General features: G+C 37.1%; 1 protein-coding gene across 4 annotated transcripts in view; it reads left to right on the top strand.

The window, feature by feature from the left end:
* The window catches only part of EVC2 (EvC ciliary complex subunit 2), a 60052-nt gene that overhangs the window by 11373 nt on the left and 33068 nt on the right, over positions 1-15611 (top strand). For all 4 annotated transcript variants that reach the window (XM_077177707.1, XM_077177706.1, XM_054633353.2 and 1 more), the window contains exons 5-9: positions 2560-2746; positions 4422-4531; positions 5675-5737; positions 9738-9872; positions 11329-11480. In XM_077177707.1, the coding sequence (XP_077033822.1) occupies positions 2560-2746; positions 4422-4531; positions 5675-5737; positions 9738-9872; positions 11329-11480 (647 nt within the window). The remainder of the gene's footprint in view (positions 1-2559; positions 2747-4421; positions 4532-5674; positions 5738-9737; positions 9873-11328; positions 11481-15611) is intronic.

The raw sequence follows: 15611 nt of genomic DNA, 5'->3' as shown, positions 1-15611 counted from the left end.
CGTGCAAAAGCAGTTCACATTTAATTTTCTTGGCTTATATTGTCTTCTGCTTCAGTCCTATTTTGAATGAACAAATGCTTTCATGCTAAGAGACATACTGGCCATATGGTGCTCTTTAGCTGTTTTAAATAGAAAAAAGTGCATTTTGCACATTTTCCTCCTCCTGCAATCAGTCACTCCTCAGAGCATGGAGGTGTCTCATGTTTGCTTCTTGGAGTCAGGATTTTTCCAACATCTTAACATAGAAATAGCCCTATTGAAACTGAGGTGTTTAAATTTTACCAGTGCTTCCAGCACCCACTGTCTTCCTTCTTTCCAGAAATGTGTTTCTTCAAGAGCTTCATTCCATAGTATGACGTGAACTTTTCTATAACAGTACTACACAGTGACAATAATCCTTAGCAGAGCTGAAATAAATCTTTAAATTTAATTGCTTGCCTTCTAACACTTTTGCTTCTCTTGTTTCTTAATCTCCTAAGCATTCGTGCATTGGAGATTATCAATGATTCTGTAATCTTTTTTTCTCCTTTCTTTCCTGTTTCTAGTTGTTCTAACTTACTCCTAACAAGGATCCTCCATTCCTTTCAATTTCTGTGGCAATTCTTTCCTTCTCTCTTTCCTCCTGTCATGTCCATGCTCTTGCTCTGGTTCCTTCACTCTCCCAGGTACCTGGTGTGAGATCTCTTGCAGGGGTTGGTGACACACATGGGACACTTCAGCAGCAGAGAGAAAATAGAGTAGATGCTTATGCATCATCAGTGGCTGCCATTGGGTTTGGTTCCTGTAGGTGCCTGGCAGCCTAACCATCTGCTCCAAAAGCAAGAAAAAACATCTTCAGGCAAATTAGAGGAGCAATTTAAAAAAGATAACCAGTGGTCACTGATCACAGTGGCAGCACTGTGTAGAGTTCTTTCTAGGAGCAGGCAAACCATACCTGTTGTTTGATTCTCATCTGCTGATTTCAGGGGAAAAAAATCCAAATTCTTTCAACCCCTTTGCAATTGAGCTGAAGTCTGATGACCAGTCAAAAATAAGGAATGAAAAACATGGAATTAATATTAATGAGAAATGGGGTTTTGAGGCTTTTTTCTTGTTTCGTTTTGATTTTGCTTTTTAAAGCAGGTATCTAGCTTTTGTGATTGCACATGAAATGTTGAAAGGCATTTTGTCTACATCATGCCAGTTCAGAAACGAGAAGAAAGACTCTGACCAAAATATAATACATTTTTAATACTTGATGTTTTTAACTCTCAGAACTTGGGGTATAACTCATGATATACAAGCATGTGATATTGGCAATGGTTTCCTCAGACATATAACTAAGTCTGTTTTTATACATGCATTAATACATACATGCATTTTGTACATGCATTAATACATGTTTATACATTGCCTGCAGCTTCTAGTACAATAAATAGTTGGGAATTTTGTCCCTTAATTTCTAAAACTGTCATCTGGTTCTATGCTGAATTAGTATGAAATGCAGAGATCAGTGCACAATGAGACCATAGCTGCATGTATTGAACCCTATGGTTCAATAGGGTGAACTCTGGATACCATGAAGTCTACCACAATTCATATTTTTATAACTCATTTTTCATGAGGACTGCTTTATTATTTTATATTTGCTGGTGTCCAGATACAATGTAGACATTTCCTTAAAAGGGAGATCTAAAAAGAGAAAGGTTTGGCCTGAATCATAATTCTGTCGGTTTAAAGACTGTTAATTTAGTGTCATTATTTGAAACCTCATAAATCATCATGAATATACTATAGATCACCATGTTACTATAGATCCTATAAAGATTTAGACAATTCTAGTTTAATATGAGTTACAGAGGAAGGCAGTTTGGGAGGTGAGAGGTCAGTAAGCAACTCTGAATAATTTCATTTAGAGGGTATAATTGCTCAGTGAGACCTAAGGGCTTAATGGAATAAATAAATCACATGAGTGCATGTTGCTAGAGATTGGTGATTAGTGTATGACCATCACTGCTAATTGGAAGCAGAGCCATGGACTCCCAAGTTCACTGGGGGCTCCATCTGCCCTCCCGTGGGAAGGGCAAGTCAAGACAGCCAGTGTCCTTCAGAGAATGGGGTTGCTGTTGAAGAAAGGAAAATAGAGACCAAAACTGCATGGAGAGAAATACTGTGCAGTGAGGAAGCTTGCAAAAGAAACATCCTTGTGGTACAAAGGTACAAATTTAAGAATTTTTCAAACTCTGGTTATAAAGTTATGATCCAGTTTTGTGTTGTATGAAGTTATTATGGGGATATTCAGAATTTGATTACGCTTCTGGTCCTGTATGAGCTGAGTTTCCACCTTCTGGCTTTCTGCCACTGTCTCCAAGCAACAGCTTGACATACCAAAGATTAAAATCTCACTGGGAATGTGAGATCAAACTGAGTGTAGTTTCATTTGCAGATCACTCAGAATACCTTCAAAAAATAACTTTGCACATATAATGAAGTTTTATTTGTAATCAAGGCTATGAATTTTACTGTTAAGATGCACATACAGCTATCTTGCACCATTAATAGTAATGTTTCTGATTTCAGGTGGATGTTGAACATGACCCTCAAACTGCATACATTACACTTGTGATTAATAACACCAACACATTGCTCTCAACAAACATCACAGATCTTATCATCATGGACAACATCACTGGTCTACATGTTCAAAAAACTAGTGGGAATAAGACCAGAAATGGCATACAGATTTACAGGAAAAGTTTCTTGCAAGGTAACAAAATCTCCAGTAAAATACCCCTCATAAAATATGTCAGAGTGCATCTGTTAAAATCACAGTATTTATTTATTTATTTATTTAGTTAATTAATTATAGTGGTGTAAATTATTTGATTATCAATTAATACAGGTGAAAAAGTCTGGGAAAGGTTTTAGGCTGCAGTTTCCAATTTTGTCAGCTCACTGTTAGCTATTTTGACTCCCACCTTTGAACTGCTTCCAGTCTTCCAGGCACAGAACTGAGCCTCCTTTACTTTGTAAAAGTTGTCATCAAAAATGAAAGAGAATCTTTCACATTTGTATTTGTTAATTTGGGGTATTTTTAAAAATTTCTGCAAAAGGCATTTTAATCATATTTTTGAGGCATTTTCAGACAAGTGTAGCAGCTCAGCTTGCTCAAGTATTGAGGTGCATTGGAATTGTAAAAGGCCATACAAACACGGAAGATGATTCACCAGAAATAAGGCAGCTCTTCTCAGAATGGGTTCTCTCCAAACTGAACAAATTATGAAGTCAAAGCAAGTAATAGAGAAATAATCCTCTTCCAGTTGTGAAGTCAGTTTGTTCCTTTTCTGATTGGTGGCAGTTTAATCAGTGCACGTGCATTAAATTTTATCTTTCTTGATTTCTTCATCTCGTTTTTCCTAATGACAAGCATGTAGAAAATTAGCAGCTTGCTTTTGGGAATCACGACATTTCTCCAGGGGCTTCAGAAGTGTTCACTGATGCCTGTTTATGATGGAAGTGTCTCTGGCATGATAATTTTATGGTGAAAGATTTCCACGTAGAAAAGGGAAATAAATAGACCTGGGGCTGCTGTCTGATTGCAATTGGATACCCAAACTCCATTTCTGTTAACAGCAGTTTGAGCAGTGATTGCAGGACTGGTCTTTTTGGAAATGTGAAGGAATTGATGGCTTTCCACAGAGATTTCCTGGAAAGAATTATCCCTGAAAAAGAATAGAAAAATGGCTTTCATATCTGATTATAGTAAGCCAAGTTGGAGCTGCTACATAATTTATTTATAATTACTGAATCTGGACTTGAAGCCAGCTTTTCAGACAAATCAGTGTGAAAAATACTGAAGTGGAAAAAAATCCAGCAGACCAGATTTCTTCATAGTTTGAGGTTTGGTCATTACTATATTAATCCTGAAGTCAGCCCATACCTTGCCACAGGGGCTGGGCAGAAAGGCTCCATCTACACTGGCCTCTGTACTGTCATGCTCAGTGTTGGCCATAATAATTTTTCCATACTTCAGTGCATTGTGAATGAAAATTCACCTGAATTCTGTCAGATTTCTCTTTGGTTTCAATAAGGGGAGAATCAACAAGTTAGTAGTTAAAATGTAGGCAGTCCATTTTGTAATAAATATATTTTAAAATAATCTCATGTGACTTTTGGTATAAAAAAAAATGTTTTTGGGTAGGTCAGGGCATCATTTAATGCAGTTTCCAGATCCTGGGCTGAATTTGTTTGAATTCTTAGAGGCAATAGATAGATATGAAGGGTGTTGCTGAGCTCAGATGACCATGAACTGGCTACTCTGGATGTGTGACATCTGCTGTATCAGAAAGGAGAAGCTCCAGTGCTGTCCCAAGCCTTCCCCAGGGATCTTTGAGAAATTTTCATTGAAGAAAGCAAATCTCTCCATATCTCTGTTTTAATAGGTGGAGAACACTTTGCCATCAACTACTCTGCACTTCTTGATGCAGAAGAAATGTGGCATGGCAGGGTCTTGACACTGCCTGCAAAGCTAACTTTCAGGAGTTCATCACAGGTATTTTATTCACAATTTTATTCTGCTCTTCACAAGTTTTGTAAAAAAAACAGTCTCCAGGGTGGTTCTTGCCTGCCTAAACAATGAGGCCATCATGTAATGAAATGAAAGTCTTAGGCTCTCTGATTGTTTACCATGAATTTATAAATGCATTAATTATTCTTCATAGCTTAAGAAGTCCTAGACCTCCTTAAGTAAAGTATTTTTGTGTGTTGTCTTGTAGCCTTTCTTTATACTTTTCATATTTCTCTCCAGTTTATTGATCTGTCCTGGAAATAAGTGTCCCACACACTTACATGTGTATTCTTGAAGTCTCAGAGAGATTGAAATTTTTGCCATATTTTTATAATAAAATATTTATTATTTATTTTTATTATTTTTATTTTTATTTAATATTTATTATTTATTTTAACTGAAAAACAAGTTGCAGCCATGGAAAAACCTCATTGCTCATAAGACACCATTTAGTATAAGAGTTTTCTGTGTTTGAAAGATTTTTCAGAGAAGCTGACAAATCTCCATCTTTGCTGATTTTGAGAACCCTGTTGCATCAGGCTCTGAAACAAATGGTTCTAATGCTGGAATTAGCCTGGCTTTGAGTAGGAGACAGGACAAGTGGTTTCTGCCAAAGTAAAATTTTTCAGTTCTTAAATATGGCTTGATGATTTTTCTGTGGTTTTTATAATTACATGTAATTATAACCTGCAGATGTACTTTCATTTCAGTTGCCTTTCTCCTTGGTTTTGGAGGAAAAGGTGTTCCATGTGTATGGGAGTGGTACTAGAGTGGCGTAGAGGAAAACTTAAAAAAACAGGGCATGGCATGGTAAAAGTAGAGATTTCTGTACTGACTGTGGCTCCTGTTCTGTGCGTTCTCAGTCAACCCAGATTTTCTAGGCAAAGAAAAATGTAATATATTGTGCATTGGGATATGGAGAGTGTATCCCACAGAGCAGCTGCTTCCATGTCTTTTAGTGTTACCTCTAAGTACACTGCATTTTCCTATCAGATTTATTTCAGCTTTAAGCTTAATGAGAAGTACAGCTAATCTTCTAAGGAGAGGTTTTTCTAGAGACTCTAGGCTGTTTGCCAGTGGATTCTGCTTTTTTTTTTTAATACAGGTAATTTTTTATATCTCTCTCAGAATAAAACACATCTCGTATCATTGGCAGCATCACTTACCATAACGGAAGAAGAGAAGACCAAGGTAAATTCTATGATTTGGTATTACATTGACTCTCCTGCTTATATTTCTGGACAATCTAAAGTAAATCCTAGGAGCAAAGGATGTACATGTGTGCTTGTGTCTCATCACTCAGCTATTGGCTAGTAATCATACACAGGTTCTGCCTTCTCAGATTTTAAGAGGAAGAAAGCAAGACTCAAGGGGTTTTTTTTTGTCTTAAACCAGCAATATTTAGTACAGAAAATCTAAAAATGCCATTATGCTCCTTGCCATGTTCTTTCATTTGAGGAATTATCCAGGCATAGGAAATTGTGATGAGGATTATGCTCACCTGCTGCTGTGCCTAGCCACCATGAGAAAGCTTTTTGTTTTTCCAAAAGGGTAAAAGTGTCCTCCACCCATTGAGGAAAGGTTTCTGTATGATGCTCGTACTCAAGCCTGACAAATAAAACTGTGGAAAGAGTGGCATAGTTTCTGCTTCCTTTAATTTTTTAACTAGTCATTCTTCAGTATGACTTCCTGTTCTTGCCTTCTGAAGTATTCTGAAACGTACTTTTTAACAGGCAAATAAACCTTCAAAATTACATTGCAGCACTATTATTCTTTTAGATAGTTTTTTATTAAAAATCTCTCTACTTCATCCATCAGTTTCATTGCTAGAGTAATCCCTTTCCCAGACTTGTTTCTTTCCCCCAGCCTCTCATTAGTTTGACAGGCTGCTGTTGCAAGGGGTTGTTTTTAAAGAAGCTGTGGCTTGGTTGGCCAGAGTATGTGGAGGGATAGAATGTAAGAAAATAAAGATAGTGCAGAAGGTAATCTCACACCTGAGGAGTTGCAGCTGTACTAATCACCAAAGAGTAGGAACAGCCCTGCCCTTGAGAGGCCACAGCTGTGTCCAATAACAACACGAGTGCTATAAAAGAGAGGGTTAGGTGAGTGAGGAGAGAGTTGGAGTTTGTTGGTTGTGCTGTGAAGAAGAAAGAGTCAGTGCTGCAAGGAGCTGCCCATGAGAACTCACCAAGAAGGTATGGAAGCTTTGCAATATGATGGTACCAAGAGTACTGAGATTGTGTTCAGGCAGAAGCAAACGGTTTGTTTCACCACAGAGCATTTTTGCCATGGCTGTGCACGTGGATAGGGCTTGCCTGAATAGGTCCTGAGGGCTAGACCACTCATTCCTTCCATTGACCTGTCCTATGAGTTTCTTTCTGCCTTTAGAATAAGTAATCTGTTTGGAGATTGGGCACAGGGGCCTCTTGTTCCAGTATTCTTTTCTGCTGGGATCTCTGCCTTCTCAGCTCTTATTATTGTACTAGATGACATGTCCAGACATGGCTTTCTTGTAATTGAAGATCAAGTGCCTATTCTGTTAAATTGAAAGCCATGATTAAACATGATATGAACTAAAACTATACATAAGCTAGAGAACTCATGGTCCCTGGATAAAGATCTAGTAATATTTTAAAGGACTGGATGTTTGTATAGCTAAGAATTACAAATGGACTGGCCATAAATCTATTTTTTGGAAACTCTTAGAGGTGTAAACCATGAGGTAGCTGACTGGGTTAGAAAAATAGCCTCATGAATGTTTTTTGTAAAATTTGGTGTGAATTGATTTCCAGCAGTTGCTGATGTCTTAAGCCAAGACTGTAAGCTACATTGGTCTCAACTGATCATGAAAATTTCTGCAATCTGTTATTATACATAAAACCTTTTTGCTGTGCTTATTATTTTTTCCAATTTGAACTTGATAGTCAGACCTCAAAAAGTTCTTGTGAACTGTTCCAGAGGGAGGTAAAATTAGCTCAGCTGCATTTGCACTTAGTAAATCAACAGGCATGGTAACTAAAATGTGTGGAAAATACCATAAATTTTTGAAAAATAAAGCTTAGAAATTATTTTACGCATCATATTTCACATGCATAGTATTTGACTTTGAGCTGTGGCCAAGCATAAGGTGTTTTGGAATGAAACTAGTTTGTGCAAGGAAATTAGGATTAGCTGGAGAAGGTGTGATATATTTTATTTCATTCATATTGTCAGTTGTCATAAATGTTCTCTATCTCAAATTTATTTATTAAAAATAAATTTGTTCATGGATGTGTTAAAGCCAAGGCACATATGTGACTAAGTGGGCAGTATTTGAATGACAAGTGAAGAATTAATTATGTAGTAATGACAGTGTCATGCTACATTGATTGACCAGCTGATGCTGGTCCCATCAGCTTTCACATGATTTGTTTGAACACTTAGATACTTTGCTGTCCTTTAAAGTTTTACAAACCCTTTCTCTTCTGTGCACTGGAAGAAAGTGCTTGGTTGCCTGGAACAAGGTAATTTTGTGGGTTATGAAAAAATAGGAGTATTGCTCATCTGAGTGTCTGTGCTAGATGTCACCCCACAGTGCTTCAGGGCCTGTCAGTACTTTGTGCCTCTGCCCTTGGCTGGGGGACTTTTGATGCTGAATGGGACACTGGTGGAAAGGGAAGCTCTCCCATCTAAGCCTGTTGCATGGGAGAGATGATAATAATTCCTTTACACTGATTTTTATGAGACTTGCTTCCCTCAGCATCATGCAAAGCAGTGGCAGCATATCAGTTCTTGGGCCTGTAATGGCTCTTCCCACTGCTGGGATGGCTTTAGAGGTTGGCTTCAGGAATGGCTTTTCAGGCCTGCTGGTGTGTCCATGGTTTGAAGGATGATCTGCAGGGCCAACACTGGGCTTGACTTGAGCCAGGGCTCTGGCACCTTTCCTGCACCATCTGCTGTGGTGCTTTCAGATGGCATTAAGCACCTGCTGTGTTCTGCTTGGACTGACAGCCCCCAGTGACATGGACTGTCCTTCCAGAACCCATTTTCTTTAAATATGAAAGCGCAGACAAAACTGCCTGCCCTCATGCAGAGTGACTGTCCCCCCATGGGTCTCACCTCTTCCTTAGAAAGCACAGAGTCATAGCCAGTGCTTTTTCTTCACCAAAAGAAAAGCAGCTTCTTTCCAGCTTCACTGAATCCATAGCCTCACCAGATCCTTGCTTTCCCCAGAAGCCTAGAGAGATCCTTGAATTTCAGAGTGCATGGAAATTAAACAAATGTAAGTGGGTTCAGACAAAATGAAGTGGTTTCAAAGCAGCTTTTTTTTTCCTAAGTATTTGCTATGGCATCTCCTGTTCCCTGAAGGTGGAGGGATCTCAGTCAGAGTCCTGATGTGACAGAGGTGTCAAATTGCAATAAATTATTTTCAAATTGTGGGCCATGCTTGAATATAACTTCCTATGCAGAATTACTATTGACTCTATGGAATGCTGTCAGGTTTCTGTTCCAAGAAAAAACCAAACCCAGCTTGCAAGAAGCATGTTAATTATTTACAGTTCCTAGCCCCAGCAGAATGATCAGTGGTGAAACATTAGACTAATAGCTGTGCTATGTTTTTCATTGAAAGATCTCATAGAACTAAACAAACACTGAATTAACTTTTGCTACATAGAGCATGAAGTAAAAATTAATTTTTAATGCAATTCCGTTTAAAGATTAAGTTAAGAGCTAAAGTGAAAGGTCTAAAAAGTTGTTTGTGGCTCATAGTTCTGCAAGCTTTTTCTGACTCAGGCTAATGCAGAAGCTGCAAGGTTGCACACAGATTGGGCCATTAATTAAGTAGCCAACATCTAACTGACTTTCCAGAGCCTATGAGCAACATCAAAGCCAAAAATTTCAATGAGACTTCATAAGAGAGTGGTAACTTTGGAAAATAGGCTATTAAGTACAAGGTACCCAAAAGTCAAAGCAAAAAATTGTCTGTGGGGTTCTCTTGCTTGAATTGGAAACCTATTGAAAATACATACTTGTTAGAAAATATTCATCAAGATGTAGTAATAATATAGAGCTAAGAAATCCTGAAGTTGTGTGAAGCCATTTAAAAATAATTTGCTGGTTGCTTACAGTTACAGTCTTTGAATTGCAGTTATGATCTGATCTTTATATGTATTAAAAATAACATTTTAATTAAATGATCTTTTAATTTCAGATTTTATACAGCCATGCCATCAGTGCTTCAGCATTCTTCATTGCTTTTTTCATTTCCCTTGTGTTGACATGTGCTGTCATTTTCATCATTTACCGAACCCAAATATTAAAATGGAGTTGCTGTAGTAAAAACCAGGTGAGTTGTACTGTCAGGGTAGGTTATTTAATTTTTTTCACTGATCATATGTGATGATATAAGTTGCTAAGATTGTGTGAAGAGTTTTTGAAGATGAAAAAGAAGCCACCAAGTGATGGATTTGGCTCACAGGTAATGTAATCTCTGCATCCTCTAAACTTTAGTGCAGTCAGGTTTGGAGGTGAGTGTGAGAATGATACCCTGATCAAAAAAAGCTGCTGTCAGTACCTGGATGTTTGCTCTACATCAGAGGGGGATTACCTGTTGCCTGTTCATTGCTTTCCTTATTTTTCTCTTCCTCCCCTCCATCCCTCAGAGTAAGGAGCAGGATGTCTCTGGGTTATAAGAAGTTGCCAAGGGAGTAGACAACTTATTTTGAACACAGCAACTTTGGTGCAAATTTTTTTTCTGATTATCAGTAATTGGGATTTGAGTTTTGGTCTTAGTTTCTTCAATGTGCAATAATATCTTCAGTGATTAAGCAAGACAGATGGGATTGAGGGTGAAGTATTTTCACTGTTCTGTGCCATTTTTAAGTATTTCACTATCTATTGCACCAGAGAAAATACAGAATCTGATAGATATTAATCAAGTTGGTGCAATTGCAGCCATTCCTACTATTATTTTTGTATTTATGTAAAGTATAGCAACTTCATTGGGAGGGAGCTAGAGACCTTAGTGAGACTATTACAGTGATTGGAGCAGTCCTAAGAGAGGTGTGCTGAGAGCTTTGAACCCCTTGTCTGCCAAAAGGGTGGTGGATCTCTCATCCCTCTGGACTGACCAGAGTAGCTCACAAATCACTTGCAGCCTTTGCTGTTGAAAATTACACCATCAGTAACTTTTACTTATTTTAGTCTGAAAAATTAATCTCTTTAAATGAAAAGGATGTGACTTGTTTCCTTTTACAAAAGAAATAGTGATAATGAATGAGTAAAAAAGGTCCAGCTTGCTCTAGCATCAGATATTTATAGTGGAGTTTTTACACAATATTATTAGCCCTCAGCCTGAAGTCTCTGTGAACTGAGTCACTTCTATCATGGATAGGATTCATTTTTCCATGTTGTTCACCTAATAATACTGTAATGTTGCTATATGTAATTTGTATACCATGGCAATTTGTTTTTTAATTACCTAGAAAGTTTGAAGTGGAAGACAACTTCCTGGATGACTTTCACAAGTGTTCTGTGTTCTCCATTTCTTAATCTGTATTCCAGATCAGATATATACTAAAAAAGATCAGTGTGAGATAAAAGTAGCATTTTTGATTTCAGATACATATCTGAATTGCACAACCTCTTTCTACTCTTTGCAGATTTACAGTTTGATGATTAGTAAAAACTTTCTCACCTTGTGTCAAAACAGCAATAAAATTAAATCAGACACTCATTAGACTTTTTTTTATAATCTAAAGTTTGCTACTTTTTCTCCCTTTTTTTTTTCTTTTTTTTTTTAGGAGATACAGCCTGATCTCAGCCCAAATCACAAACTGGAGCATTCTCAATTTAATTCGGGTGATCTCTTTAGTGAAGATACAATTATGAATGACCAAATCATTGATATTCTGTCCTTGGAAGAACCTGGGAGCATGCATCAGGCTTTGGAAGAGTAAGAATTCACTGCTGTTACATCACATTTATTATTTTATCATCAGCCAAACCTTTGAATATGTTTTGAGTATCTCCTCTTTGTTTTTTTTATAGTGTTTGTTTATGCATATTACTGAACTACCTTAGGTTTTTGAACTGTTTTAGACAATCATCTATGGGAAGGGAGAGTCATTATATTTCATATTGATTCACTTGTAGAAGTCACAACACCATCTAGGCCTTAGACATGCAAGTTTTCCAATCCAAATAATAAACACCCTGCTTTGTTGCTCTGTGGTTCACTATGTGAAAGGAAACTTCTTGGTGTGCAAGAAAATACTGAAACACAGTATTCTACTATTGCTTAACACATTCTGCTTTCAAAAGGGTGGCTTTTGTCCTAGAAAAGAGAGCCCCTGCTGAGTGCCAGCATTACTGTTGAGCAGTGTATTTTGAAAACAGCTGGATCAGAGTCTAAGGTGTGATAGTTTGTAGTGCTGCCAGAAAGATACCGTGTACCTGTGATTGCAGGGACCACTTGCTAGGGCAAAGAAACACTCCTGGTATTGTTGAAAGGCTTTTTGACAGAAACATGCCACTGCTAAAGGTCATCTGTTCTTCAGTTGAATTTTTATAAAAGGTCTTATGTGAGGATGAGCAAATGTTGTTTATGCAGTCTTATCATTACCTCCTGTTAAGTGAGGTTAAAGGCAGTATTCTGCAACTATAAAATCTGTAGAAGCTGAAAAGTTACAGAACCATGGATGGAGTTTTCTTTCTTGAAGGGTAACTAACAGCATTATTATTTTCTGCCTTTCCCTGATAATTGGGAACTTATCTCTATGAATTGCACATTGGTCCTTGCTTTTATAACTGTATAGCAACTCAGGCTTTGAGAAGGCTTATCCTGAAAATAATTTTGTGAATATTAAGAAGAACAGAATCAAAGATTTTTTTAATATCACTTTAGCATTAATTTATTTCGGGGATAGTTAATATGTAGCTAGGTTGAAAAACATTGCTGGACTATTTTCAGATACATCATGGATTTAAAAAGGTAAATATTCTTGCAGACCTTTCTAAAGGTTTATTTTTATAACAGGTTTATTTCTAAACCTATAAAACAGGATTTGTAACCTTGTTTGAATATGTGTCCAGGGGCTGAAGTTTTTTACTGTTTTTATAAAGTTAGTGCACGTCTCTCGCTTCCTTTTCCTTCCTCAGTTTCTATTTTGTTTACCATCAAAGAGAGTATTGCAGTGAATAAAGTAGATGCCCATTAGTCAGCACTCACTAACCTGATTTACCTTCTAAGCTATCTTTTCCTTTTCCAGGGTGATGATAGTAGATAGACCACAAAGGTATCCAGAGTTAGTGATTCCTGCTATGAAAGATGATTGAAAGATGATAGGTATTTTCAGCCAACCAACATCATCTTGCTTGTATGCTAGCTTGGTAATTCCTTCTGTGTGTTTTGGTGCAGGTATGTTTCATTTTTGTCTGTGTGACACACATACATGCTTGCCAGCATAATTGATAACATCCTTTCATTGCACTCTCATGGTTGGAATCATTCTGGTCTTTCAGATAAAAATGAGAAAAATACTCTGAAAAGTAAGAGCCACATGTTGTTTTCTTCTTTGCAACATAAAGCTCTTCTGTCTTCTAAGAAGTGACAGTGCCAAATTGTTTAGGAGGTACATCAGGAGCATGTGTTCAATATTTATGGACAGGGACAGCTTTGGAGTGTAGACAGTTTGCAGTGTCAGGAGGATTGGCTAGAGAGCAAAACATACTTTTAATGTTTCATAAGGAAGCTTCTTGGTTACTCATTCTGTGAATTTTGTCTTAAGAACTCATCTCCTTGATGTTCATTATTGCAGCAAAATAGCTTGGCTTTTATTCTCAGTAGGGTCCTTGCTGTGTGTATTACTGACTATTGGCTTCTGGGCAGTGAGTACTAATGAGGGGAAGCTATATGATTTGGATATTTGATATGCACACTAGAAGATCATGCTCAAAAATGTTGTGGGTCTCTTTTTCTGTATGTCTGCAGGAGAATTTAAAGAAAGCTGAGAAATTTGGGTTTGTGTCCAGTGTGATGGAGCTTAACCATTGTCATACTCCCAAAAGATACAGATGTGTTAAAGGGAATTTGGTTTCTTTAAATGGATTTTCAGTACTACACCTTTTCTTTTGAATCTTCATTTTGTAAGCTGTGCTTCCTTGAGCTTGTCAAAGCTTTACCTCAATTTGAACCTGCTTGCTGGTACACAATACATACTGCCATTTATTTTAGTAAATGAGTAAGTAATATGTGTATATTGCAGCTGATTTTTCCTGTGGTAGAGCACACTGAGGCCAGTGTACTAGAGAACAGGATTAAATTGTATCCAAAAAGCCTTGATAGAAAAATAAAAGCAATTTACCACGATCTTAGAAGTTCACTTTTTGTTTTAAAATCTAAATTTCTTGCTGTACATGCCAGTTTGATTTGCTATGGAGCAAATGTTCTATTTTTTTTTAACCCTGAATTTTAATGGAAAGTAAGAATTACAGAATCATAGAATCTTAAGGGATTGGAAGTGACCTTAGAGATCCTCTAGTCCCAACCCCCCCACCATAAGCAAGGGCACCTCTCACCAGACCAGGTTGCTCAAGACCTTATCCAGCCTGGCTTTGAACACTGCCAGGGATGAAGAATTAATGATCATGTTGTCATAGCACCTAGACTTGACTATTCCTACACAGAAAATGGTGAGAAATAGTTGCATGGTTAGTACAAAAAAAAATGAGGAGCTAAATTTCTGTTTTTCATAACTTGGAAAGAATGTAATTAAAAGTTGTAGAATTTTTGAAGGGAGAGCATATTCAGTACTCTTTTTTGTGAAATGTGTACAATGCAGGAATATGACTAAATAGTAATCATGTTGATGTAAGATGCAGTGAATGCTCACAATATGAACTCCAAACCCTGCATTTGTGGTTCTGTGTTATGAATGCTGCTAGAAACTTCACAAGTGTATAAACCATATTTTTTTATCAGATATCAATGCTTAATATACGATAGGAGCCTGTAAGACTGGGGAGCTGAAGAAAGCAAATAATTTAAAATTGATAAATACATATCTTTCTTCATCTTAAATGCCACTTTTCCTTGGTATTGGCTAGCTATAAAGTGTTTGGAATTATAAGGGTCATTTCTGCTGTCTACCTGGAACAATTTATCTCATCCAGAAGAGTCTTCTTTTGAGAGTTGTGCTGTTCCTAATGCTTTATTCCATATAATTTTTAATGAAGATTGATATGTCCTACTATTTCTGTCATCTGAATACTCATGCTGCATGGGTAGATCAGAAGAATCTGAGGAAATCATAGCAGAGCTGGAAGCTCCTCAGGCATTAATGCATAATGCATATAGCAATAATACTTATTTATTACTTTGTGAGTATCTAGGCTGAAGTTGGTGTTTTTGAAGTCAGTGGTGAAATGTGTGAATGACTTTAGCAGAAGCAGAATTGGAGTCTTTCACACACTTTTTGTATAGTATCTTTTCTGAGCAAAAGAGTGAAATAACTATTTTCTGAACTGTGTTGCAGCAGCAGTATTGTAGGTAGATGTATTTTTTAAATTGATTTTCTGAAGATCACCAATTTGTCATATTTCTTATTTTCTGCAAGCAATGCAGAGGTTCTCAGTCTCTTAAATGCTGTATTTTAAAAATGTTTTCTAAACAGATAATTGTAAGAATTGAAATACTCTCTTCTATTGCTGTGGAGAATTAAAGGAATTTGATAGGTGAAACTGCTGCCAGATCTAATGCTTAGACTTTCTATCAGGTTTTCATGAACCTTTGTTTTCTGAAGAGCTTCTGGTCTCTCAGCTCAATTTTTCATCTTTTTCCAGTTTTTATTTAATTATTTCTTGGCTGTATATCAGGAATCCTGGTTTTGGTTTTGTCAGCATTCTGACTTCTGGAAAGCTAAACTTAACCTGTGACTCACCCATGTGAAATCATCCTTAGATAGTGCTCATGTACCTTTCTTAGCAATTCTTTTTACTGATCTGATGTTTGTATTCTCTGTAAGGCTGCTGCAGGAGCTGTGCTGAGTTCATGCTTGGCTGTGTAAGTGCTGCAGGACTGATGGAT

This window comes from Agelaius phoeniceus, chromosome 4, assembly GCF_051311805.1.
Source record: "Agelaius phoeniceus isolate bAgePho1 chromosome 4, bAgePho1.hap1, whole genome shotgun sequence".
NCBI lineage: Eukaryota > Metazoa > Chordata > Aves > Passeriformes > Icteridae > Agelaius > Agelaius phoeniceus.
Note: the sequence above shows the minus strand (reverse complement) of the source record. Positions and strands in the feature narration are given on the sequence as shown.